The sequence below is a fragment of the Suncus etruscus genome, chromosome 1 (assembly GCF_024139225.1).
Source record: "Suncus etruscus isolate mSunEtr1 chromosome 1, mSunEtr1.pri.cur, whole genome shotgun sequence".
Lineage (NCBI taxonomy): Eukaryota > Metazoa > Chordata > Mammalia > Eulipotyphla > Soricidae > Suncus > Suncus etruscus.
In genome coordinates, this window is record NC_064848.1 from 206287937 (window position 1) to 206313902 (window position 25966).

Sequence of the window (25966 nt, forward strand, 5' to 3'; positions counted from 1 at the left end):
ACTTACGTCAGTCATGTGCAAGGGCTCCTCCTGTCTCCGACTTTAGCTTGTGTCATGAGTCCCATGTTTGTCCCGCCCCACTGTCCTATTGCCCTGGCACTTCCATTCATTCTTTCATTCCTTCACGGGCACCTGTATTCTTTCCTCCCTTCCTTCACTCCTTTGACAAGGCTTTCCTCTCTTCCTTCCTGCATGCATCATTTCTTCCTAACTTCCTTTCTTCATTCCTCCTGAAACCTGCCTGACTGTCTTTAAGGATTCTTTAACACACTCCTCATTCATTTATTCTTTCCTGAACACACATGCCTTTGTTCATACTTCCTTCCCTTTTCCCTTCCTCCCTCCCTCACTCCCTCCTTCTTGCCTTTATTTACATGCTCATCCCTGATTCCTTCCTGCACGCACACACACACACACATGTTCAGTGGGTGAGAAGCAGCCTCATGAGGAAGCCAAGATGGCGGCAGCCCAGCGCCTCAATGAGCAGCATTTTGTTTATTTTTGGGGGGCCACACTCAGAAGTGTTCAGTGGCTCCTCCCAGCTCTGTGCTCAGAAATCACTCCTGGAAGGCTTGGGGGACCCTATGGGATGCTGGGGATCCAACCTGGACCGGCCCTATGCAAGGCAAATGCCCTCCCCACTCTACTGTGCGGTGCAGCCAGGGTGTCTTTCCTGGTTCTGAGGAGGAGGAGGAAGGGCTGGGATCCAGGACCTCTCCTCCTCCCCCAGCTGAGACCAAGCAGCTCACTGGGGCCCTGGTCTGCACTCAGCAGCAATGGCAGAAATGGCTGCGGAAATCTCTGCAGTGTGGCCTGGATATGGCACTAGATGGGGCCAGCTGATTGGCAGCATTGTTTGATAAGCCAGAGCCAGGGTTGGGGTTCAGAACTTAGCTGGGGGACCGGTGAGGTGGTGCTAGAGGTAAGGTGTCTGCCTTGCAAGCGCTAGCCAAGGAAGGACCTCGGTTCGATTCCCCCGGGGTCCCATATTGTGGTGGGAGGTGGAACCCCTTGCTGATGGTCTGCGAGTCCAAAAATAACTCCCAGAAAGATAAATTAAATCCCATTCCTCCATCCCCCCTTTTAGGGGAGACCTTGGTAATAATAGCCGGAGTAAATAATCAACAAAGGCAAAAGATTAGGGGACCAAATGTTCAGCAAAAAGAGTTTTTTTGTCAGTTGCAGCCAGCTCCAAAAAGCAAACCGATCAAGCCGTCAGCTCTGGCAAAAAACCCCTTACGCCTCCCCAACAAGCTATTTTATTCTTTCCTTAATCGCCCCCACCTGGAAGATCCAGGTGGGACGACAGGCAAAAACAACATTACAAAAAATACACAACACCATATGGTCCCCCCCAAGCCAGGGGCAATTTCTGAGCGCTTAGCCAGGAATAACCTCTGAGCATCAAACAGGTGTGGCTCAAAAAAACAAACAAACAAACAAAAAAACCCAGAACTTAGCTGGGACCCTGAATCGCCCACTTGCAAACTTCCAGACCTCGGACAAGGCACTGTCCCCTCTAAGCCTCAGTTTCCCCACCTGCACCCAAATCATGGAGCTGCAGGAGCCAGCAGCACTGGGAACTTACAAGTCTCTGACCCCTCAAGGACTGAATGCCACATGGCATAGCCAGGCCAGGCCCAGGACCTGATTTCTTTTTGAGTTTTGTTCTGTTTTAGGGCTACTCCCAGCTGTTTTCAGGCTTACTCTGCACTCAGGGATCACTCCTGGCAATGTTTGAGGGACCCTATGGGGCAGTAAGGATTGAAGCTAGGCTGCGGCATGCAAGGCCAGCGCCCTTCCTGCTGTGCCATCTCTGACCCCTAAGACCTACGTTCTCCCAACTCCCGGAGAGGAGACATGGGGACTGAAGGTTGTGGGGGGTGATTCCTTGCAGCTGGGGCCACATCCTCACGACTTGTTCAGGCCTACCTTGTTGATAATCTCCACTTTGATCTCCTCCTCGTCGGCCACGGCCTTCTCCTTGCTGACTTTCTCCGTCTCCACGCCCACTACCTGGATCAATTTGTCTGCATTCTCGTTCTTCTGCTTCAGCTGAGCTTCCTGGATCGCTAGTGTGGCCTTCAGGTCATCCACCTGCAGGGGGGCAGGTGTGGACCCAGCTGCCACCCCCATGTCCTCGTGGGCATTTTTTTTTTTTTTTTGGTTTTTGGGTCACACCTAGCAGCGCTCAGGGGTTACTCCTGGCTCTATGCTCAGAAATCGCACCTGGCAGGCTCAGGGGACCATATGGGACACCGGGATTTGAATCACTGACCTTCTGCATGAAAGGCAAATGCCTTTCCTCCATGCTATCTCTCTGGCCCCCCTCGTGGGCATTTCAATGACTGTGGTGGGGCCTCACTGAGCCTCAGCTCTGTCAACTGCTCGGTGACTCACTTATTTTTATCATAGGGATGGGAGGGGACACACACCTGGCCATGCTCAGGTGTCACTGATGGCCGTACCTGGGGACCCACAGGGATTTGAGCACGCAAGCCTTTCAAGCGTACAAGCCCTCAGTTCTTTCAGCCCCTCTCCAGCGTCATTGATCAGTGCAGGGGCCATAAGGAAATACAAATTGAACTCGGGCCTCGAAGCCAGCCACCTGAACCTTGATCCTTAGCAACTATCTTTTAGGTTTTAGAGGTTCGTGGAGGAGGGGGGGGACACACAGTGAGGTGCTGAGGATTGAACTGGTGACTCCAACATGCCAAGCTGGTGGGCCCTTTGAATCATTGTAAGAAAGAGTGATCCTGGAGGGGGCCGGAGAGATAGCACAGTGGTAGGGCGTTTGCTTTGCACTAGGCAGGAGAGAGTGATTCAATTCCCTGCATCCCATATGGTCTTCTGAGCCTGCTAGGGGCGATTTCTGAGCGCAGAGCCAGGAGTAACCCCTGAATGCTGCCGGGTGTGACCCCAAAACAAAACAAAACAAAAAAGGAGTGATGGGGCTGGAGAGATAGCATGGAGGTAAGGCGTTTGCCTTTCATGCAAGAGGTCATCGGTTCGAATCCCAGCGTCCCATATGGTCCCCTGTGCCTGCCAGGAGCAATTTCTGAGCATGGAGCCAGGAGTAACCCCTGAGCACTGCCGGGTGTGACCCAAAAAAAAAAAACCACACAAAAAAAAAAAAAAAAAAAAAAGGAGTGAGCCTGGTCAGTGGTGCCAATTTCCCAGAATCCTCATTTTCTCCTCTCCCCTGTCTTTTCCCCCAATTCCCAGCCAGCCCAGCCCAGCTCTCATGGGGGGGGGGGGGGCCTGGGGCTCTCTGGCCGCCTGGCCCCACCTGCGACGCCGTGCTCTGTAGCTTCATTAGGCCATTCTCCAGCCGCTCGATCTTGGCCACTAGCTCCAGCTGCTTCTTGTACAGCAGGTTCTGGTAGAGCTTGATCTGCTCCAGGAAGGTCTTGGGCGTGGTGTAGTTGTAGCGGCGCTCGGTGGCCAGGTACACTTTGGACATCTCGTTGACCGTCGTGTGCACGTAGGACATGAAGAGGCTGATGGAGTGCTTGACTTCCGGCTGCCAAGACAGACGCCAGAGCCTGCTGAGCTCCTGCCTTCCTCTCGGAGGCGGGGGCCTGAGACCCATGGGAGGGGGCTGTCGGCTCTGCACCCCACAGGGACACGGCAGAGCTCCACACTGTTTCTGATGATGGGACAAGCTAGAGCTCACCCAGGCACTCATATCTGGGGGGAACCTAAGCCAGGCTGGTGCCAGATTCTGGGGTGCAGAGTTCCTGGTTGGTCTGACCTGCCCCCTCACCTGGCCCAGTCCCCCTTATTCTCTTATGTGCTTATTTGGGAAGGTCTTTCCAACACTGCCCTGCATGGGGGCCCAGGAATGGGGCAGAGGACCTGTCTGTTGGGAGGCTTGGAAGTTTAGGGAATCATCCTCATATTCTTAGGAAAAACCTGCTAGTGAGCACAAACAGGGGACGGTGTCCTCCAGAGAGAAGGAAGCTCATTTTGGGCTAATCTCATCTTCTCAGAACAAAGGGAGAGGTTGTTGTCTTGGCTGGTCACTCAGGTTCCAGGGCCTTGCAGGGCACATCAGCTCCCATGGTAAGCCTGGCAGTGCCCGGTCCAAGCTTGCCCTCCAGCACCATGACATGGGTTGCCAAACCAAGAGAAGCAAGTGAATGACTTTGGTAATGTGCTGGCTGCAAAGGAACTTCCGGGACTGCTTTTGAGCTATAAAAGTGTGGCGTCAGATGGGCTGGAGAGATAGCACAGTGGCAGGGCATTTGCCTTGCAAGTGGCCAACGCAGGACCAATGGTGGTTCAAATCCCGGCCTCCCATATGGTCCCCGGAGCCTTCCAGGAGCTATTTCTGAGAACAGAGCCAGAAATAACCCCTGAGCACTGCCGGATGTGACCCAAAATCCAAAAAAAAAAAAAAAAAAAAGTGTAGCATCAGAAAGACCTAACAGTGGTGCCAGAGCAGTGGCGTAAGTGGTAGGGTGTTTGCCTTGCACACACTAACCTAGGGCAGACCATGGTTCAATCCTCCAGCATCCAATATGGTTCCCTAAGCCAGGAGTGATTTCTAAGCGCATAGCCAGGAGTAACCCCTGAGCATCACTGGGTGTGGCCCAAAAAACAAACAACAACCAAAAACCTGACAAAGCTCTTCAGCATTTCCTTGATACTGGCTATAGAGCCCTTCCCCTTCTGTCCCCTCATCACAGCCCTGGGGGATGCCCTCTGTCTGGGCAGCATACCTGAATGCCCTCCGTCTCCTCCAGGAAGCGGCCACTGACTGACACCAGTGCTTCTTCTGGCCACTCTCGAAACCAGTCGATGGCCGTGCAGTTGACCACGGCGGGGAACTTTCTTGCACGCACACGCAGGACGGAGCCCACCGGGGAGAAACACAGAATCACCTAGAAGCAGGAGAAGAGCGCGTGTCTGTCACCAGATGACCAGTAGCACATCTGCCACCAACCGATGCCCAGCTCCACGGGACTCCACTGCTGGGCATGAGAAGGTGCTGGTCCAACACCTCTGCTCTCCTAAAAGGGACAGACAAGGTGGCAGTGGGGAAGGGTGCCCATGGGGGCAGGTGCGGCCCCAGAACAGGGTATGCCACTAGCTTGTCCCAGGCTTGGACCCAGACACAGCACGACCCTTGTAGATAGTATCTTGGTGGAGGGGAGCTGGGGACATGGAACCAGGGGCCTCCCTTTCCTGCATTGGAATCCCCCAATCAGCCTCTGGAGTGCCCCTTCATGCTGGCCCTCAGGAAGTGGTCAGCATGGAAGAAGATCAAAGGCCAGGGAGCACCCATAGGTGACTTTATCCCTCATCTCCCGCAGCATTCACTGATTGGACTGTGGGAGAGGTGAGAAAGAGAGGAGAGCGCTGATTGGACCGTGTAAGAGGGGTGGAGAAAGGGAAAAACACTGAGTGGCTGTGTGCTAGGGGGTGGAAAAAGAAGAGAGCGTTGACTGGCTGTGTGACAAGGGACAAGAAAGAGAAGCGCACTGGTTGGCTGCATATCGGACCAGGGGCCGGGGAAAGGAAAGCTGCTTTATCCTCAGGGAGATTGATGGGTCTGAGTATCTGGGGTGTGCCCACAGGAAAGGGCAGCATCATGGCCAGGGCGACAGCCCCCCTGTCCAAAGGTGGGAGAGGGCCTGAGCTCTCCCTGGGCTGTCCCAGTCCCTGGGCCAGGCCCTGAAGAGTCCTCGGGAGCCCACCTTGAGCTGTCGGCGCACTTTGTCGATGAAGAACTTCCAGCAGGCTTCACGCGTGTCGGTGAGGCCCTGCGACTTGACCTGTGGCCGCATGGAGGCGATGATGTTTTCTACCTCGTCATCCGAGAACAGCCCCGGGATCTCGCCTGAGGCCAGCAGGTCGTTGATCAGCACCAGGAACTGCTCCTCGGCCACCTGTGAGTCGGTCATCAGGAACACCGAGGGCACGTTCTTCACCGCCGCCTTGATGTACTGGCTCGCCAGGTCCAGCTGCAAGCCATGGGTGGGCTCAGCCTCCCTGCCTGGGAGAAGCTGCAGTCCCCCAGATATGTGCAAGGCATGGGAGGGGTGGCTTGCCTGAGCTTATTTTTTTTTTAAAAATTATCTTTATTTAAACACCGTGATTACAAATATGATTGTAGTTGTATGGTTTCAGTTATGTAGACAACACCCCCCTTCACCAGTGCAAGATTCCCACCACCAATTGCCCAGATCTCCCTCCTCCCCACACCACCCACACCTGTACTCAAGACAGGCTTTCTTTTTCCCTCATTCATTCACATTGTTAGGATAGTTTTCAGTGTAGTTATTTCTCTAACTGCACTCATCACTCTATGTGGTGAGCTTTATGTCATGAGCTGCACCTACATGGGAGGATGGGGGGAAGTAAGGGACTGAGGCAGTAAAAGATTAGAAATGAGCTTTGTAGGGCAGTATTAAGGTCACAATACAAGATGGATATTATGCATGTGTAAACTATATGCATACAATACTATCAATAGATGACCAAGGAGAAAAATTTCCAGTGACTGTCCCAACATAAACCAGTGCTAGAACCACCCGCCCTCCTCCCAAAAGGCATTCCTATTAGTGTAGGGAGAGGTAGGGGGAAAGCCTGATGACTCCTATAGAGTCCACCTGGACCGGCACCCAGGGAAGGCCTGTGGAGTCAGAGGACAAAGAGGGGAGGGCCGGAGAGATATCGTGGAGGTAGGGTGTTTGCCTTTCATGCAGGTCGTTAGTTCTAATCCCGGCATCCCATATGGTCCCCCATGCCTGCCAGGAGCAATTTCTGAGCATGGAGCCAGGAATAACCCCTGAGCATTGCCGGGTGTGACCCAAAAACCATAAAAAAAAAAAAAAAAAGAAAGAGGGGGACGGCTGGGGGCCTGCCAAGCATCCCAGCACTTTCCAGGTTAGGGAGAAGGCCTCCAGCATGGGGACTCCCCAAACCCCATACCTGGCAAGAGCTGGTCTCCAGAATCAAAGAGGAAACCGGAAGCCAGATATCTGCCCGCCCTCCTCCCCATACTCTCTCCTGGAGTATGGAGAGAGGGGGAAGCCTGAGGACCCCTAAGAGTCCACCTGAACCCACTTCTGGCCATCTGAGCTGGCACCCAGGGAAGGCCTGGAGTCAGGGGAGAAAGAGGGGGACGGCTGGGGGCCTGCCAAGCACCCCAGCACTCCCCAGGCTAGCGAGAATTGCCTGAGCTTGATCCTTTATGCCTAGCACCGGTGTCTTGAACCCTGTGATTTTCTTTTTCTCCCTCTGTTTTTGTTTTTTAGTTTGTGTTTTTTTTTTTTTTTTTTTTTTTTGCCACACCCGGCAGCACTCAGGGGTTATTCCTGGCTATCAGCTCAGAAATAGCTCCTGGCAGGCATGGGAGACCCTATGGAACTCTGGGATTCGAACCAACCACCTTAGGTCCTGGGTCGGCTGTTTGCAAGGCAAACGCCACTGTGCTATCTCTTCGGTCCTGTCTTTTTGTGTTTTTTTTTTTTTTTTTTGGCCACACCCAGTGATGCTCAGGGATTTCTTCTGGCTCTGCATTCAGAAATCGTTCCTGGCAGGCTCTAGGGACCTTATAGAGTGCTGAGGATCAAACCTGGGCCCGCCCAGGTCAGCTATTTGCAAGGCAAACACCCTACTGCTGTTCTATCTTTCTGGCACTTACCCTGTGATTTTTTTTTTTTTTTACCACAGCCAGAACAAAAGCTCAATGGGTCAAGCACAGGAGGCCCAGGATTCATCCCTGGCACCACCTGGTCCCCCCAGCACTGCTAGTCCCAGGAGTTCCCTGCCACTGCTTCTCCAAGGCCTTTGGAAGTGGTCACCTCCCTATGTCTGTTGGGAGGAAACATTTCCAAGGACTGAAGCCAGAGCCAGCTGGGGGACCATGCAGCCTCCAAGGCCCAATTTCCTGGCAAGCAACAAGGTCAATAGATAACCCCAAAGTGAGGGAGAAGCAGCCGGGTAGCAGAGGGGGAAACCAAAATAGCACTGTCCCTCCACTCCTCTGCTTCCCATGGCTCCAGGCTGCATGTGGGGCACTTAACTTCCCCCTTGCTACCTTCACTCAGCCCCATGCTTCCTCCTCCCTCCTTAGCTCCTGTGCCATTGGGGTCCTCTTGCTACTTTTGGGTTCACTATGCAGGAGGAGAAGGCAGGACCTGTCGGTCAGCCCAAGGACACTAGGGTACACCCAGATGGAGGACACAGTCTTGCTCTAGGGTCAGGGAGGAATGTGAAGCTCAAATAAGGGGATGCCTGAGTCCGGGGGGTGTTGGGATGCCATGGGAGGATACGGTCATGCTCTTGCTGCCCCCTGCTGGTCTGGAAGTTGGGGAACTGCAGAGCTGCCCCTGAAGGGCTTGGACCTTCCCCTACTGTAAGGGTTTCCAAGCGTCTGGCCCTGTCTCCCCAGACTACTGCCTTGGGCCTTGGCGACCAGCTGTGGGAATGTCACATGGTCTGGCAGGCCCTGACCATGAGGGAGTGGCCCAGGTGGGTGTCCCGGCTTGTCCCCTCTCAGGGCCACACACCTTAAGGTCGGGGATGGCGTAGCCCTTCTTGAGGGTGATCTGGAAGACGTCGAGGGCGCTGATGTAGGCAGCCAGGCGGGACAGGCTTTGCTTGCCACTGCCGCCCACACCCACCAGCAGGGCGTTGCCGCGTGGCGCCTCCAGGATGCGGTTGATGCGGCAGACGTGAGCCACCGCGTCTTCGAACAGTACCTGAAGAGGAAGCGGCTAGGTGGGCACAGGGCGGCCACCACATGGGGGTACCCGCCCTAGGGCCTCATCACCTCACCAAGTTCATGACGGCGTTGACCTCGTTGTAGCTGTCCAGGGCGTCCACAAGGATCTTGTTCAAGAACGCCACGTCGCTCACCACGAAGTACTTGGAGTCTCCGACGCCTTGTGCGAAGTGGCAATACATGTTGGGTTTGGCAAACAGGTTCTCTTCCCCGAGGTCCTGCGTGGGGGCGTCTGAGGGTCACTCACCACGGCAGCCCCTTGAGGCACCCAGGACGTTGGCAAGCAAAGTGTCCAGGGCCCATGTATTTGCAGCATTCCCCCAGGGAGGCCTCTGCAGGAAGAATTCTGAAACCCAAGGTGTGGCCTGATCCCCGCCCCGTCCTCTCCTGCAGGACGCACATCGAAGAACTTCTTGGTGGAGGCCATGGTGACCCGGCGCAGGGTCTCCTGGTCTTTGTCATCCACCATCTTGTCGCCGTACACACGCTCGGATTCGTGGAGCCAGAGGCGGACCAGTTCCAGGGGGCTCCTCAGAATCTCTATGGTGGAGAACAAGATGCCCTGCCCGGCCAAAGGGCCATCAGCAGATGCCAGGTGGTCACCAGATGGGGGAACGTGGGACAGCAGGGACAGGGTTGGTGGGGCCCAGCCCTGTGGCCACCATGAGCTCTGGTGCCGTGTGGCCGCGCTGACTGAGGGGCTGGGGAGAGCAAAGACAGGAACCGACGGAGGGTCCGCTGTTTGGGGGGAGGCTGGGGCCTTTCTGGAGTTTCGGTCAGTGAGCACATGTCAGGGTGGGCTTGGGGGACCCAAGTGGGACCAAAGGTGTGGAAGTGGATGAGCCTGGGGGTAAGGGGCAGGAACTCCATGCTGAATACGTCTCTGAAAGCTCAGTGCATGCTCCAGAGGTGAAAATGGGACTATACTCTAAATATGACAAAACAAGTGGCGAAAGCTCCATCACCACTGCTGTCACCTTCACCATCATCACTGGGAGCATTGTTATTATAACTGAGGACAGTGACATCCTCGCCTTGTCAGCACCAACACTGTCCCCATTATGGTTACAGCCAGCACCATTTGCCACTCTTTTTTTTTTGGCTTTTGGGTCACACCCAGCAGTGCTCAAGGGTGTCTTCTTGCTCTACGCTCAGAAATCGCTCCTGGCAGGCTCGGGGGACCATATGGGATGCCGAAATTTGAACCATGCATGCAAGGCAAACACTGTACCACTGTGTTATCTCTCCTTTCATCACTGTCTTGATGTTCACTGCCACCATCACGAGCACTGGTAACAGTGACCTTAGCACCCCTAGTACCATCAGGGTGACAGGAGACTGGAGCCCTGGGCTAGGGTATGCGACAGCCAGATAAGGGGCTGCAGGGCGGTACCTGGAAGATGTTGGAGAGATCCCTGAGGTTGAAGATGTAGTGGAACTTGATGGCCGTGGGGAGGAAGGTGGTCGTGACTTTCTGGTGAAGGGCTGTGAGTGGAAAAAGACCTCGCTGCCGACACCCAAGCAAACTCTGCGAGTTCCTAGCCTGATGCAGGTGGACAGTGTCCAGGGGAACCCGCCAAAGTGCAGTGAATGGGGCAGCAGCAGCTTGAATGTACCCATCACTTCTGGGCCCTGAGCCGCCCACCTCTCTTGGCCCTTGCTATAAGCAAGCGGAGTTTGCCCCACTCCTTTGCAGAGACAAAGCACTGATTTCTAATCAGAAATAAACTGATGGGAGTGGTAAGGAAGACACCCCCCAGTGACCCTTGACTGACAGCAGTTTTTGGCCTCCAGCTTACCTAGAGCCGAGGCCACCAGCTGGCCACTTAGCCGCTGCACGACCATGGGGACGGAACGGTAGGACAGGTGCTGGCTCAGGATGGTGTTGTAGATGGTTGTGAGCGCCTCCTGGCCTGGGAAGCTGACGGCAAACACGCAGAAATGCCTCTGCGGAACAACAAACGTGGGGCTTGGCGGGGGCTGGCTACTACCCTCCACCTCCTATGTGCAAGGCCCACAGAGCGCTGGGCTCTGATCCCCCATGTTACTGTGTGCCTTTGGGAAATTGTGGGTGCAGCCCCCTCTCTGCTGTGATCTTGGGGGGAAGTAGACCAACAGGACATCTTGTTTCATCTGCATTATCACAGAGACAACTTGGGGACCACATCTGGCGCTGCTCAGGCGTCAGAACTGAGATCTGATGCGTGCAGGTAAGTGCCTCTCTCCTGCCTCCATTAGAAGCAAACATCTGGGGACTGGAGAGATAGCATGGAGGTAGGGCGTTTGCCTTTCATGCAGAAGGACAGTGGTTCGAATCCCGGCGTCCCATATGGTCCCCTGAGCCTGCCAGGAGCAATTTCTGAGTGCAGAGCCAGGAGTAAGCCCTGAGCACAGCTGGGTGTGACCCAAAAAAAAAAAAAAAAAAAAAAAGAAGCAAACATTGTCCTGCCCAGCTGTGTGGATGCTGGAGGATTTGCTACTCCTGGAGAGGAGCACTGGAGGGGGTGCCCACAGGGGACTCACAGCCTTGGAATGTTCTGCCTCCCTCCCTGCCACTCCCTCCACACAGCTGAACTGTCTGGTGGTAGCCAGAATGGCTGACTCCAGGGTGCCCCTTCCTGCTGACCTGGAGCCGGGGGTCGATGGTGAAGGAGCCCGACGTGGGGTTCATGCAGGCCACGTACTGACAGTTGTGTACATCCTTCAGTGTCAGCTTCTGCCTGTCGTACCTGCGGGATGAAGCCCACAGGCCAAATGTCAGGCCTGCCAGACCACCCCCACTGCGGGCAAGAGAAGCAAGGCTGAGGCTAGTGGCAGAAGCATCTACCCCATGTGCGTGAGGCCCTGAGTTCCATCTCGGGTGCCGCCCATATGCATCGGGCACCGTTCCCACATCTCTGGAAGAGCCACAGAGAGTCTATGCCAGGGTGTGTGGGTACCACAAAGTGCGGACCCAACATACTCTCTTGCCTTCGTCCTGTTCTACACCTCCGTCCCTCCAGCAGATGGACACCCCAGTGTGCATCTCAGCCAACATGCCCTCTCCCATTCCCTATACTTGGTACAGCTGGGAGCCTGTCCTGAGTCTCTCCTGGAGAGCCTGAACTGTGGTTAGGTCTGAAGGAGCGTTTCTAGAACTTTCCTAAAGCTGGTTCACTCCCTCAGTGTTCCTGTCTCAGGCCATGAGGGTCCCTGTGTAGTGGGGGAGCGTGTGTCCCCGCCCCTCACCAATGCCCGTGGTCCATGTGCTGGCGGATAAGCGTGTGGGGCGCCACGGTGCCATATTTGTCCACCTCTGGCATGTTCATGTCGTCGATGAAGTAGATGAGCTTCTTGGTGCCGGGGGGCCCATAGTTACGCCCTGACTTCTTCTCCAGGGGCTTCTCCAGGACCCCTAGAACCACCCACAGTTGCTAAAACTGCCACAGCACTTGGTGGAGTCCCCTGAGCATGGCAGCTGTGGGCTTGGTGCACCCCACCCCCAGGAGAGGATGGCAGCATCTCAGCCTCAGGAAACTCTGAGGTTTCAGATTGGAGGAAGACATAGTGGGGTTGGGTCCCGGCCTTCCCCGGTCCCTGTCCCTCTGGGCAGAGACAAGCCCAGTGGCCACAACAGGGTCCAGGGTCGGAGCTGAGAAGGGGCACAGGGAAGGTGGGGGCAGTGGGCAGCACTGCAGGACCCAGTGGGGAGCATGTGACAGGCTGGGCAGCCCCTCAGGTGCCCGGCCCAGCTCCTCACCCTGCAGCATGGCAGAGGTGGTGTAGAAGTTGAAGGGCACAGCCTGTACCAGGTACTCGTCGGAGCTGAGGCTGGCCAGCTTGTCCCCCATCAGCACTGACTTCCCAGTGCCCGCATTGCCTACCAGCATGACGGGCCACCCCTTTTCCATGAGCAGATCCATGAAGTAGCGGATACGGATGGTCTCTGTGGTGTGCACGAGGGAGGCCTGGGCAGAGCAGAGCCAGGAGCTCAGACACACACAGCCCTGGACCCCTTCCCCACCCTGCACACATCCCACCCAACCCTTGCACCCAGGCGCTACCTGTAGCGGGATGTCGGGGTCCAGTTCGAAGCTGGGCACCTTGTCGGTCCAGGGCAGGAACTTCTTGGTGTCGGGGTCAATGTAGTAGTCAAACATGCTGCCTTGCGACGGGAACTTGATGCTGCGAAACTCGTTCACCCACCAGCGGCTGAATTCTACCCGGTAGTCTATGAGCTGCGGAGGGCAGTGACCGTGCCTGAGCGCTGCAGGCAGGACCGGGCGGGGTGAAGGGTGCAAGGGCCGAAGCTGAGTGGCGGAGGCCTCACCTGGTCCTGGAACATGGCTCCGCCAAAGGCCCAGAAGCAGGCAAAGACAAAGTAGAGCTCGTAGAGCTCCTTGGGAGAGTCGGGCGTCACAGTGGTCTCAGTGAGGAGACACTCGAGCAGGTAGAGCAGCGTCTGGATGGTGGTGATTTCGGGCACCGGTGTGATCTTCTTGAAGCCCACGCGCAATTTGTCTAGGCAGGTGGGCAGGTACTTGTCGAAGAGGATCATCAGGTTGGCCTTTTCCGACTGCACTTTGCGCCTCTCGATCCAGCTGCTCACCACCCTGGGGAAGTCGGGGTGTAATGGGTGAGGCGTGGGGCTGAGGTGGGAGGTCCATGCGGCATGGGGAGGGTGATGGAGGAGAGAACTAGGGACCAACATTGCCACCCCACATTCTGGCGGGGGAGAGAAGAGAAAGGTTCTGTGACCTGGTCAGGGTGGGGAAGAGCGGGAGAGGCAAAGAAAGGACAAGAAAGATCAGAGCCAAGATTCCCCAACCCAGCCATGCCTGAAACATGCTTGAATGATTTTGGAGGATGGGGCCACAGTTCTGAGTTGGAAAGGTGGGACATTCAGGAACATGTCCCAGCCCACACATCCTGCCGTCCCGGGGTGTTGTGCAGGGTGGGGCAGCACCCACTTGTTCCCAGTGAGGGTTGCAGAGTGCTGATCCACCCTTGCAGTAGGGGTGAGGTCCCTCCGAGTTGTGAGGGGCCCTGCTTGTGAGTGATCAGGATGCCTCTCTGGGAGGAACTTATTGGAAGCAAAGGTCTCGTCCAAGCCTGGCAGAGCATGAGCTCAGGTTGGGGGCCGGTCACAGGCTGCGGTGTCACCCCTGCAGTTCCCCATCCTTCCTGTACCTTCACAGCCACTTGCTCTGGTGATTTGTCACTCCCGTTGAGGAACCCAGTTCCTGCTCCACTCACTGTCCCATGGCACCTCTGTGCACCCCGTCCTGTCTCCTCACCCCATGCCATGTTCACACTCCACCTGGCCTTCGTTCCTTTCCTGCAGTCCTCCCAACCCAATAGCTCTCAAACAGGGTGCCCAAGGCATAACGGGGGGCCATAAGACATGTCTACTGAGACCCGGGACTGGTCTGGATTGACAAAAGGGGTCCCTGAACATGGGTTCAAGGCCCACCAAGTTCCAGTGCCATCACGTTACAGTGTTCATGACACGTCTGTCCCCTGCTTCCATCAGTGGCCTAAAAGTAACCTGGCCTTAGAGATGTGTGTGGACATGAGTTCATGGGAGTGGTGGTGACTGGACGTCAGCTCACAAGGCTCCGTGGGCTCCCTTGCTCTGGCACCCAGGCGGGGGACCCCAAGCCCACTCACGGGTTCCAGCCTAGGTCGGCGGGGTTGATGTAGAGAATCCCTGCGCGCGACACGGTGGCTGGTGTGGCAGTTCGAAGGTGGCTGATCTCAAACACGAGCCTCATGGTGCGGTTCAGGGGGATCCGCTCGTTGCTGGCCAACGTGAGCACCTGGTGGGGAGTCTATTCCAGGGTGCGCTCCTGCCACCGGCCAGCGCTTCCGCCTGGGTCTCTCCACTGTCCTGATGCCCCCAAGCTCCCCCATGGCTGGCACGAGCACTTCCTGGCCCCGTGTCCCCACCTCTCTCCTGCTTCCTCTGGAGCTGCTTCCACTGACTGTGCCTCCTGCCCTCCCAGATGCCAAATGCACCTGCCAAGCTACAGTCCACGTTGGTTCTTCACCCACCTTGAGGCTCAGAGAACTGGAGGGCTGGTGCAGAAGCGGAGTGCATACTGCGCTCTGGCCTGCTTTGGCCACGGGGTGGTGCCAGCAGTTCCCCTGAGCCCTCTGACCCTGGTGTGGAGTTTGGGGGTGAGCCCCTGGGCCCCAAAATTTCACCTTGTTGTCATCCATGACAGTGTTGAGGGATTCGATCCACATGGGGTCTATGTCCCCGTCCAGCACGATCCACTTGGGGCCATCGTGGGTGATGTTGGCCAGGTCCCGCATGATGGTGGAGAAGAGGCCTGGGTGGGTGGGTGGGGAGATGGGAACAGGATAAATGGACGAATGTGAACAGACATGAAGTGGGGAGGTCTGAACATGGCTGTAGGAACAGGTGGGTTTGTGTGGGCAGGTGTGAGCAGATGAGCAGGCAGGTGGGAGTGAAGTGTTGATGGCATTCCTAGGTGCTGAACTCTTGCTGCCCCTCGGGTCCCACCAGCCTGCCCTGCCCTGGCCCAGGGGAACAGCAGACCTTTGACAGGTGAGAGGCTGTCTCCCTCTTCCCACTCAGCACCTGTCACCTCCTGCAGAGGTTTGCTGAGTACTGGAAATGGGGAACTCCAGGACAATCACCTTCCTGTTCTCAGGGAGACCAGGGCCAGGGGCTGAGAGGGTGTAGGGGCGACGAAGACTGAGCTATGTTGGGGTGTGATGCAGGACCCCGATAACAGACCTGCCCCTCACCAGCCTGGCCTCCCCCATCCTTCCTCCCTGTCCATTTTGTCTTGCAGGCCTGCAGATAAATGCCAGGGTCCCCCAAGTCCTCCCTGAAGCAGCCTGCACACTGGGCATGTCCCCCACACTCGCTGAGGGCCCTGGGGAGTATGGACACAGCAGAAACCCGGAGTTCCTGCCCCTCATTACCATCTTTCCACTCCCTGGTGGCCGGGTTGATGATGCCGAAAAGTTCGTCACAGGTGACAGCCTTGGGGTCTAGGTCAATGGCCACCGGCTTTCTTTTCATGTTCTGGTAGGTCTTGTTCAGTGACTTGAGGACCTACGTGAGGACAGGGACACCCCGGACCCCCGCAGAGGGTAGACAGTCACGCTCAGGTGCCGGAATCTTCTGGAGTAAAGAAAGGCGGCTGGGCCAGCATCCTGGCTCACACATGAGCTCAAGCTTCTGCTTCTTTTGGGGGAACAAGACTTGGGGGCACTTGGGGCTAGTTCTGACTGTCCTGGGGAGCCAGGCCAGGCAGTGCCAGGGGACTTGCCAGGGGACAGAATCAGGGCACCGGCCCTTAAGCCCTCTCCATGGTCTCTATTTTTTTTTTGTGTGTGTGTGTTTTTTTTTTTTTGGGTCACACCCGGCAGTGCTCAGGGGTTATTCCTGGCTCCAGGCTCAGAAATTGCTCCTGGCAGGCACGGGGGACCATATGGGGCGCCGGGATTCGAACCGATGACCTCCTGCATGAAAGGCAAACGCCTTACCTTCATGCTATCTCTCCGGCCCCACTTTCTTTCTCTCTTTCTTTCTCTCTTTCTTTCTCTCTTTCTCTCTCTCTTTCTCTCTTTCTTTCTTTCTTTCTTTCTTTGTTCTTTCTTTCTTTCTCTCTCTCCCTTCTTTCTTTCTTTCTTTCTCTCTCTCCCTTCTTTCTTTCTTTCTTTCTTTCTTTCTTTCTTTCTTTCTTTCTTTCTTTCTTTCTTTCTTTCTTTCTTTCTTTCTTTCTTTCTTTCTTTCTTTCTTTCTTTCTTTCTTTCTTTCTTTCTTTCTTTCTTTCTTTCTTTCTTTCTTTCTTTCTTTTCTTGTCACACCCAGTGGCGCTCAGGAGTTACTTCTGGCTCTACACTCAGAAATCACTCCTGGCAGGCTCAGGGAACCATATGGGATGCAGCGATTTGAACCACTGTCCTTCTGCATGCAAGGCAAACGCCCTACCTCCATGCTATCTCTCCATCCCCTTCTATCTGGTATATATATATATATATATATATATATATATATATATATATATATATATGCCGGGATTTGAACCAATGACCTTCTGCAGGAAAGGCAAATACCTTACTTCCATGCTATCTCTCCGGTCTCCCCTTCTATCTAATTTTTTTGTGTGTGGTTTTTGGGTCACACCCGGCAGTGCTCAGGGGTTATTCCTGGCTCCAGGCTCAGAAATTGCTCCTGGCAGGCACAGGGGACCATATGGGATGCCGGGATTCAAACCGATGACCTCCTGCATGAAAGGCAAACGCCTTACCTCCATGCTATCTCTCTGGCCCCCATGATCTCTATTTTATTTTATTTTATTTATTTAGTTTGTTTTTGGGTCACACCCAGCTTCCCACTGTGCTATCACTCTGGCCTATCTATCTATCTATCTATCTATCTATCTATCTATCTATCTATCTATCTATCTATCTATCTCTATCTGTCTGTCTATCTCTCTATTCTTTATCTCTCTCTATCTCTTTATCTATCTATCTATCTATCAATCATCTATCTCTATCTCTCTCTATCTCTATCTCTCTCTATCTCTCTATCTTTCTATCTCTCTCTTTATCTATCATCTATCAATCTCTATCTTATCTTTTCTATCTATCTATTATCTATTGGTTTTGGGGACACATGCAGCAGTGCTCAGGATTTACTCCTGGCTCTGCACTCAAGAATCACTCCTGACAAGTTCGGGGGACCCTATGGTGTTCTGGGGTGCAAGTCTAGTGCAACTCTAATACTGTATTGTTGCTTCAACCTGTCACTGGTCTTTTCAAAAGCAACCGTGTCCCCGCAGGCCTGAGAGGCACATGAAAGTCCAACCCTTGGCACTGAGCCCTGAGGGCGTCAGTCCTGCCGGCCGGCAGAGACTCTGGGCACAGCGGCCAGCAGTCCTTGCGGGCCCGAAGCCAGGCGCGCGCTCACCTGGGACTTGCCGCTGCCGGCGTTGCCGATGATGAAGACTGAGTGTCGCACTTGCAGCAGTTCCTCCAGCTGCACCACCTTGAGCACAAAGCTGTCCTCGGCCTGCAGCCGCAGCTCCACCACGCTCTGCTTGATGACCTGCGGCCAAGGGCGCTGAGTGCCAAGGGGCACTGAGGTGAGACCCCAGTGGATGCGCCACCCTGGGCTTTCCTCACCTTCTCGAAGTTCAGGTCCCGCTTGCGGGGCACGTCCAGGGCTGGGAAAAGGTCCCCAATGAGCCCCATGAACACGGGCAGGTCGTCGGTCACGATCTTGGGAATGTTGAAGTCCCTGAGCGCCCGCATGAGCACCTGGTCCTCTGCCCGGTTGGGGTCCCCCCTCTTCAGGGAGCCGGCCACCACCAGCACAGACTTGATGGCCCGCAGACCCCAGTCGTAGTGATCCTGTGGGGAACACGGTGCACAGGTGACCATACCGCACAAGTGAGACCAGGACCCCATGTGTACATGCGTGATGACATCTTTCCATGTGGGACCAAGCCTCCTCATAGGTGATCACACTTCCCCACACATGTGTGACCATGCCTCCCCGTAGTTATATATGTAACAACACCCCACATGTGCCCCACATGTATAACCATATCTTCAAATATGCACACATGACCACACCTCTACCTGTGCCAAGTATCCTCCTAGATTCACATGCATGACCACACCCACACACATGACCACACATGACCATTCTTCCCCACAGGTTCACTACCTGTGTATACATTCAACTACACGCACACATGTTATTCTGCCAACCCACACATTTGAATGTGAAACTACATTCCATGTGTCACACATATCACCACACACCTCCACATGACCATGCTGTTCACACATGTAACCACACCTCCAATTGTGCACAAGTGACCATGCCTCTCCACCCATGTATACATGTGACCACACCCCACAATAACACATGTGCATAGGTTTCCTCACAGACTGGGCAGGGCTGGGGCATGACATATACAGGGACATGCTTGCCTCTGCAGGGAGTGGTGGAAGGCATGTTCAACTGCCTACACACACACACACACAGACACACACCTGCTTGGACAGCAGCTCCTTGCACAAGGTGTAGAGGGTGATGAACTTCCTGGCCAGGAGACGCGCGTCCAGGAAGCCCTCAGCCACCAGCATGATCTCGCAGATGAGCTCAAAGTCGGGTACGACCATGGCGCAGGGCCTGGCGACAGCAGGGGGGTGTCTCCAGACTGCCTCCCTCACCGCCACCCTTGAAGGTGGAGTCAGGCCCGCTGAGCGCACCTGAACAGCGCCTTGAGGTTCTCTGGGAGCTCGGTGCGGCCGGCATAGCCGGGGTTCATGGTGATGAAGATGCCCACGGAGGGGATGAGGCTGATCATCTCGCCCAGGAAGTTGAACGTCTTCTTCTTGGCCCGGATGGCGTCCTGGACGCATTTCACCTGAACGATGGGCCATGGTCACGTCAGCTTTGCCCTGTCCCTACTCCCATCCCCTGGTTGGGTGTTGAATGCCAGCTTGAGTCCTCACTTCAAGGACACCCTGAAACTGAGGGTGATGGCAGAGTCACAGGTGATGGCAAGACAGATGTGATGGGGAGACTATGTCTCCTGTGGAAACTCCATGCAGGTATGGGCCCTTCCCCCATTGTCCCTCTTCTGCACTCTAATCCTCTGCTTCCAGAATTTTGTCATTGTAAAACTGATGGGGAAGTGTCCTCTGAGAAGGCCCCCAGGCATCCCACACAGAGGCCTACTCCCGTGGGCTCTTCCCGGACACCCCACACTGTCTGTCCCTAAGAGCATCACTCAGTGGGTCCTCCCAGACTTGGCAACACAGTTGTAAACCTGCCAATGGCCGCTGGAGGGCGGCCTGTGTTGCTAGTCCATCCTGGGGGGAATGGGCATTTTCACAGCCCTACCTGGAGGCCAACTCTGGCCCATCACACTGCCCAGTGATAAAAATATTAATCTTTTGTGATAAGATGAATTCTTTTTTGGTCACACCTCGTGGCTCTCAGGAGTTATTCCTGGCTCTGTGCTCAGGCTCAGCGAACCATATGGGATGCCAGGAATCTAACCCAGATCTGTCCTGGCTTGGCCGTGTGCAAGGCAATGCCCTACCACTATGTTATCGCTCCAGCCCCAAGATGAAGTATTTTTTTACATTCAAATTTAAAAATAGGGGCCAGAGAGATAGCATGGAGGTAAGGCATTTGCCTTTCATGCAAAAAGTCATTGGTTCGAATCCCGGTATCCCCTATGGTCCCCCGAGCCTGTGAGGAGCAATTTCTGAGCCTGGAGCCAGGAGTAACCCCTGAGCACTGCCGAGTGTGACCCAAAAACCAAAAAAAAAAAATTTTAAAAATAGGGGCTGCATTTGAGCAACCAAGGCTCATTCCCTGGCATAGGGTCCCTGAGCCTCCCAGGAGTGATTTTTGAACAGAGTCAGGAGTAAGCCTTGAGCACCACCAGGTGTGGCCCAAAAAATGCAAACAAAAATTATACGTATATGTATATATAAATATACATGCCGGGCCCTGTGGTCTACAAAGTCATTCGTGGTTGAGTTTCAGGCATAGTGGCCCCACACTGCTCCCTCCACCAATGTCCCCTTCTCTCTACCCCACCACCTGTGTGAAAGGCACACTTCAGAGTTTGGCTGCTGCCGTTTGCAGCCAGTGTAGAGTGCTGTGGCTTTGCGGTTCCCATATTTCTATCCTGCTCTTTCTCCGACCCGACCCAGTCCTAGACCCGAGTAAGCCGTCCTCTCCTCTCTCTCCAAGGTGGGTTTGTTACAGCTGAGGCATCCTTGCCGTCATTCACTGGGGTACCCAGTGCTTGTGGGTCCCCCACAATCCAGCCTCCAGCCTCCACTGCACCTCTGGGATCACCAGCACCCAACACCTCGGTCTGCTAAGCTTAGAGCTGACACTTGATCTGACCCCGTCATCTGCTCTCATCATATTCCACTAGGGCTCCAAAGCCTGTGACATTTGTCTTCCTGGCTCAGATACGACTGGCCCAGGTCCCTGAGATAGACCTGACATAGTGCCCACAGTGGCTCTTCTGTCACAGTGCTCCGTATATAGGGGGTGAGATCACTTGAAGCCCTTGACCTTCTAGGGACTGGGGGAGCAGGCGCATACCTGGCTGATGGATGTGTGTCTCTCTGTCTCTCTTTGTCTCTGTCTCTCTCTCTTTCTCTCACACACACAACCTTCCCCAGAATGCCCTGTGCTGGAAAGACTGTCACAGGGTACCACCTGGCTGTCACAGGGCCTCTCTCATCTTGTCCCTTGAGTGAGATCCTTTGTAAGAAGACACCCAGCTACTAACCCCAAACAAAGGCAGTCCCCCTTCTTCTCTCTCTCTTTTTTTTTTTTTTTTTTGCTTTTTGGGCCACACCCGGCAGTGCTCAGGGATTACTCCTGGCTGTCTGCTCAGAAATAGCTCCTGGCAGGCACGGGGGACCATATGGGACACTGGGATTCGAACCAACCACCTTTGGTCCTGGATAGGCTGCTTGCAAAGCAAACGCCGCTGTGCCATCTCTCCGGGCCCTCTTCTCTTTCCTGCAAACTTCTCCTTCTGATTTGTAAAAGCTCCTCTGGATCACTCAACCCTCCCCTGCCTGGTGGATTTTGTATTGGAAAAATCAAGAAAGGTCAGTTTGGCTTCGCATGTTTGCTATGAGAGGCCACAAGGGAGAAGCCACTGACTCCATGATTCTCTCCTGACTGGCTTGGTTTATTAATCCTTCACAGCTACCCTACCTGCAGCAGACCTGTCTGCCTGGGATGGAAATAGGCATTGGGGATGATTTCACAACATGGGGATTTATTTTACAACCTGTCTCCCTCCCACCTCTCCTCTCCTCTCTTTCCGGTGCCTGGATCCCACACCTGAGCTCCAGATGCAAACCCCGAGGCCACACTTACTCCGGAACCTGCACCTGTCACTTCTCGGGTCACCTGACAGTGTCCTCCACCCCCATCCCCACCACATGGACAACGCTCCCTCCAGGCCCACCTGCACTGCGATCACCGACAGCACTTCCACCGAGATGCGGTTGAACTCATCGAAGCAGCCCCAGGCTCCTGTCTGGGCCAGGCCCTTGTAGATGTTCCCGCAGGACTGGGGGAGGGGGGGCGGGAGGGGAAATGAAGGTTCTGCAGTTGCAGGGACGGGGCTGCCCAGCCCTTACCCCTCCTGGCTTTTCTGGCTGTATCCACTGTGGCAAGTTGTGGGGGAATGGCACTTCCAAAAGGGTTGGGTGAAGGACATATCACTGCTGCCCGACCCAGACCCTCCTGGGACTGTGGGGCCTGCTTGGGTTCTGTGCCCAGTTCAGCTCTTGCATTTACTCTCTGTGCCCAAGGGAAGGACTCCCCATAGGAGACAGGGTCTGGGAACCAAACTGAGGGAGGACAGGAACATTTCCCTGTGGGGCTCCGGATGAGCAGGGAGTAGATTGTGTATGGGGAGGGGTAAAATCCTTCACATGGAACTTTCTAGAATATAACCACCTGGGTTCTTTGGTCTCTGCCAGGAGGTGCTAGTGCTGCTGATCTCAGCCTCCCCCTGATATTCTGAGAATCTTTTTTTTTTTTTTGGTTTTTGAGTCACACCCGGCAGCACTCAGGGGTTACCCCTGGCTCTATGCTCTAGAAATCTCCCCTGGCAGGCACAGGGGACCATACGGAATGCCAGGATTTGAACCACCGTCCTTCTGCATGAAAGGCAAATGCCTTACCTCCATGCTATCTCTCCGGCTCCATATTCTGAGAATCTTGCTGTCTGTCCTGCTGAGATCCTTCCTGCCCCCCCCCCCCCCGTGGCCTCCCCCAGCCCTACCTGCACTGGACCGGGCATGTGTCCTTGTGCAGGGCTGAATGGGAAGGGTCTGAGAAAGGTACTGCTGTCAGCAGGGCAGGACTCTAGCTGTCAGCCTTGGGAGCCTCTTCCGAACCCCTGGACATGCCCAAGAGTGTCCTGGAGTCCCAGGAGGGCTTGGGCAGCACGTTGCTGGCCACTTTGGAGGGACCCGGTACCTTGTAGTCCATCTGCTCGGAGCAGTTGAAGACATACACCATGGTGCCCAGTGCTCGGCCCAGGTCCTTAGTGGTCTCTGTCTTGCCTGTCCCAGCGGGACCCGCGGGGGCGCCCCCCATGATCAGGTGGAGCGACTGGGTGAGGGTGATGTAGCATCTGAAAAGGGCCTGTGGTTACCACACAGACGCCCAGAAGTCTCCTGTGATGCCAGTTCAGCCTCACAGAGGCACATGGGGGAGGCACCAAGGAGGAACTTGGGGGAATGTGGGGTGCTCCTACCTGTCGGGCATGCATGTGCGTGTGCATGCTCAGTTGTGAATGTGTGGGGGGAAGCCAAGCATTCGTGCAGGACCCCCTCTGCTCAGTCTCCAGCTCAATGGTGGGCAGTGCCGGAAACATTCCCAGGGACCCCTCAGAGGAACAGCACAGAGGGGGAGGAAAGGTGCAGTGCAGGGCCCCCGACCCATGTCTTCCATCCTTTAGCGTGTGTGTGTGTGTGTGTGTGTGTGTGTGTGTGTGTGTCTGCGTGTGTGAGTTTGTGAATGTGTGCAGGGGTGGAGGGGTGTCGGGCGGAAGCACCTGTCGGTGAGTGGGGTGATGACGAGGCGTGGCGTGTTGCCCAGGTACTCGTAGGAGTACAGGATCTGCGCGTCGCAAATGTTGGCGAAGCAGTGGCGCTTCTCCTCGTCCCAGCGGTGCCGCAGCTGCGACTGCCACGTGAAGGCCTGCGAGCTCTCCACCTGCGGGACCGGGTGCGCTCAGTGGGTGCCGGCCCTCCTGCCCTTGGGAGCCCCACGTCCCGCCCTGGGCGTCTCCAGGAGGGAGTGGTGGGGGCTGTGGCCAGGCCCTTTGCACGCGCCTTCCCGACGATCATCTTGGCCACCACATCCCGAGCGTGCACGTCGATGGTGCAGATGGTCATGATTTTCATCCTGTCACCCGGGCTCAGGCTCCCGATGAGCAGCGTGATGAGCGCATTCAGCTGGCTGATCTGGGGGCCAGCGATAGCACAGTGGTAGGGCATTTGCCATGCATGTGGCCGACCCAGGATGGACCCGGGTTCAATTCCCCACATCCCATATGGTCCCCCATGCCTGCCAGGGGCGATTTCTGAGCATAGAGCTAGGAGTAACCCCTGAGCGCTGCTGGGTGTGATCCCAAAAAATACTTTAATTGGGGCCTGGAGCGATAGCACAGCGGATAGAGTGTTTGCTTTGCATGGAAGCAACCTGGGCTCAATCCCCAGCATACCATAGGGCACCCCCCAAGCACCTCCAGGAATGACTCCTGAGTGCAGACCCAGGGGTAACTTATTATTATTATTTTTTTGTTTGTTTTTTGGGCCACACCCGGCGGTGCTCAGGGGTTCCTCCTGGCTGTCTGCTCAGAAATAGCTCCTGGCAGGCACGGGGGACCATATGGGACACCGGGATTCGAACCAACCACCTTTGGTCCTGGATCGGCTGCTTGCAAGGCAAACGCCGCTGTGCTATCTCTCCGGGCCCACCAGGGGTAACTTCTGAGCACCACCGGGTGTGACCAAAAAACCAAACCAAAACAAAACAATACAAAACACCAACAACAAAAAAAACTTTAATTGGGGCCAGATTGATAACACAGCATAGAGGGCATTTGCTTTGCAGCTGCCAACCTGAGTTCTATCCCTGGCATCCCTTAGGGCCCCCTGAGCACCACCAGGAATGAGTCCTGAGCTCAGAACTAGGAGTAACCCTGAGCACCATGGGGATGTAGTTCTAAAACCATATACAACCCCACCCCCAATCTTTTAAGTTTCTAAGCAAAAGGGGCCAGAGAGGTAGCACAGCAATAGGGCGTTTGCCTTGCACGCAGCCAACCCAGGACAGAAGGTGGTTTGAATCCTGACATCCCATATGGTCCCCCGAGCCTGCCAGAAGTGACTTTTGAGCTCAGAACCAGGTGTAATCCCTGAGTGCCCATGCCAGGTGTGACTCAAAAACCAACCAACCAACCAACCAACCAAACAAACAAACAAAATACAAAAACTTTTTTCTAAGCAAGAATTCAACAAACAATGCTTGCAGAGAAGTCCAGGTTCTCCTTTCTAAAGTATCCTGCAGGGCAACCCCCATGGGTTACCATGCTCCGAGGGACCCAGGGCCCACACCACACACCTGCTTTTTGTTGTAGTCTTTGATTGCGTTTTCATAACCCTCCTCCAACCTGGCAAACGCCAGGCCCACCTCTGTAGTCCACCAGATCTGCGTGCATGTGAGCGCGATCTGCAAATATAGGGGCCCCACAGTGCTGTGCTGAGCCCCCGAAGAGCAGCAGCCCAGCCTGTTTGCTGTGGGGCTGCGTCCCCCTGGATCCCCACCACCTCACCTGGGCCGGGTAATCGAAGATCCACTGCTCTCGAGGCTTCTCCTCATATGTCACCACGGCTTCTGGGATCTCATGGCGCAGCGTAGCACACATCCGGTCTAGCACTCGGTTCAGCCAGACCTCCACCTGCCAGGGCCACAGGGAGCTTTGCGACCGAAAACATGGACTGCCATCTGCTGTCCCCAACACCATCACCGGCCCACGACTGACCATCAGCAGGACCCCCAGCCCCATCAGCAGTCAGAATATCTCCGTCACCATCACACTGTCCACACTGGCAATAGCCACATCACCACTGTCGTCGGCTATGAGCAAATGACCGCTGTCATCATCTGCCCCATTGGATCCTCAGCAATGTCCTAATGGTTATTGTCACACTGTCACAGGCATCATCTTTATCTCTGTTGCTACATGGCCACCGTCACCACTGTCACCATTATCTCCGACGCCATGTGACCACTGTCAGATGAACACCATCACCACCTCTGCCATGATCACGCCACAGCCACTCTCATCCTCTCTGTCACCAGCACCATGCTGAGTTTTATTTTTGCTATTGTTGTTTTTGGCAGCACTCAGGGGTTACTCCTGACTCCGAGCTCAGGAATTACTCCCAACAGGCTCGGGGGACTTTATGGGATGCTGGGGATCGAACCCTATTGGCCACATGCAAGGCAAATGCCCTTCTTGCTAAGGTATCCAGCCCCATGCTGAGTTTTTTATGGAGCAGTAAAAGTGCTGCATTCACACTTCTGTGCCTCCTCCCTCAGCCTTGGGCCTCAGTGCATAGCAGAGTAGAGGGGATCTAGAGAAAGATCTAGAACTCCAGCTAGGTTTGAGCCACTGGACC

The 25966-nt window shown here is 55.0% G+C and overlaps 1 protein-coding gene across 1 annotated transcript in view; it reads right to left on the reverse strand.

Annotated features, from left to right (window-relative positions):
- DNAH17 (dynein axonemal heavy chain 17) overlaps positions 1 to 25966 on the reverse strand; it is a 71715-nt gene that overhangs the window by 18538 nt on the left and 27211 nt on the right. The window contains exons 31-57 of the mRNA XM_049768622.1: positions 25117 to 25242; positions 24906 to 25013; positions 23612 to 23743; positions 23332 to 23492; positions 22752 to 22908; positions 21730 to 21834; positions 18983 to 19140; positions 18764 to 18902; positions 17885 to 18112; positions 17670 to 17807; positions 15674 to 15806; positions 14924 to 15051; positions 14387 to 14535; positions 13047 to 13329; positions 12781 to 12954; positions 12477 to 12684; positions 11966 to 12131; positions 11364 to 11466; positions 10537 to 10684; positions 10131 to 10222; positions 9138 to 9299; positions 8791 to 8955; positions 8523 to 8714; positions 5703 to 5969; positions 4725 to 4886; positions 3290 to 3523; positions 1933 to 2097 (exon numbers count right to left, since the gene is read on the reverse strand). Coding sequence (XP_049624579.1) covers positions 1933 to 2097; positions 3290 to 3523; positions 4725 to 4886; positions 5703 to 5969; positions 8523 to 8714; positions 8791 to 8955; positions 9138 to 9299; positions 10131 to 10222; positions 10537 to 10684; positions 11364 to 11466; positions 11966 to 12131; positions 12477 to 12684; positions 12781 to 12954; positions 13047 to 13329; positions 14387 to 14535; positions 14924 to 15051; positions 15674 to 15806; positions 17670 to 17807; positions 17885 to 18112; positions 18764 to 18902; positions 18983 to 19140; positions 21730 to 21834; positions 22752 to 22908; positions 23332 to 23492; positions 23612 to 23743; positions 24906 to 25013; positions 25117 to 25242 — 4383 coding nt within the window. The remainder of the gene's footprint in view (positions 1 to 1932; positions 2098 to 3289; positions 3524 to 4724; positions 4887 to 5702; positions 5970 to 8522; positions 8715 to 8790; positions 8956 to 9137; positions 9300 to 10130; positions 10223 to 10536; positions 10685 to 11363; positions 11467 to 11965; positions 12132 to 12476; positions 12685 to 12780; positions 12955 to 13046; positions 13330 to 14386; positions 14536 to 14923; positions 15052 to 15673; positions 15807 to 17669; positions 17808 to 17884; positions 18113 to 18763; positions 18903 to 18982; positions 19141 to 21729; positions 21835 to 22751; positions 22909 to 23331; positions 23493 to 23611; positions 23744 to 24905; positions 25014 to 25116; positions 25243 to 25966) is intronic.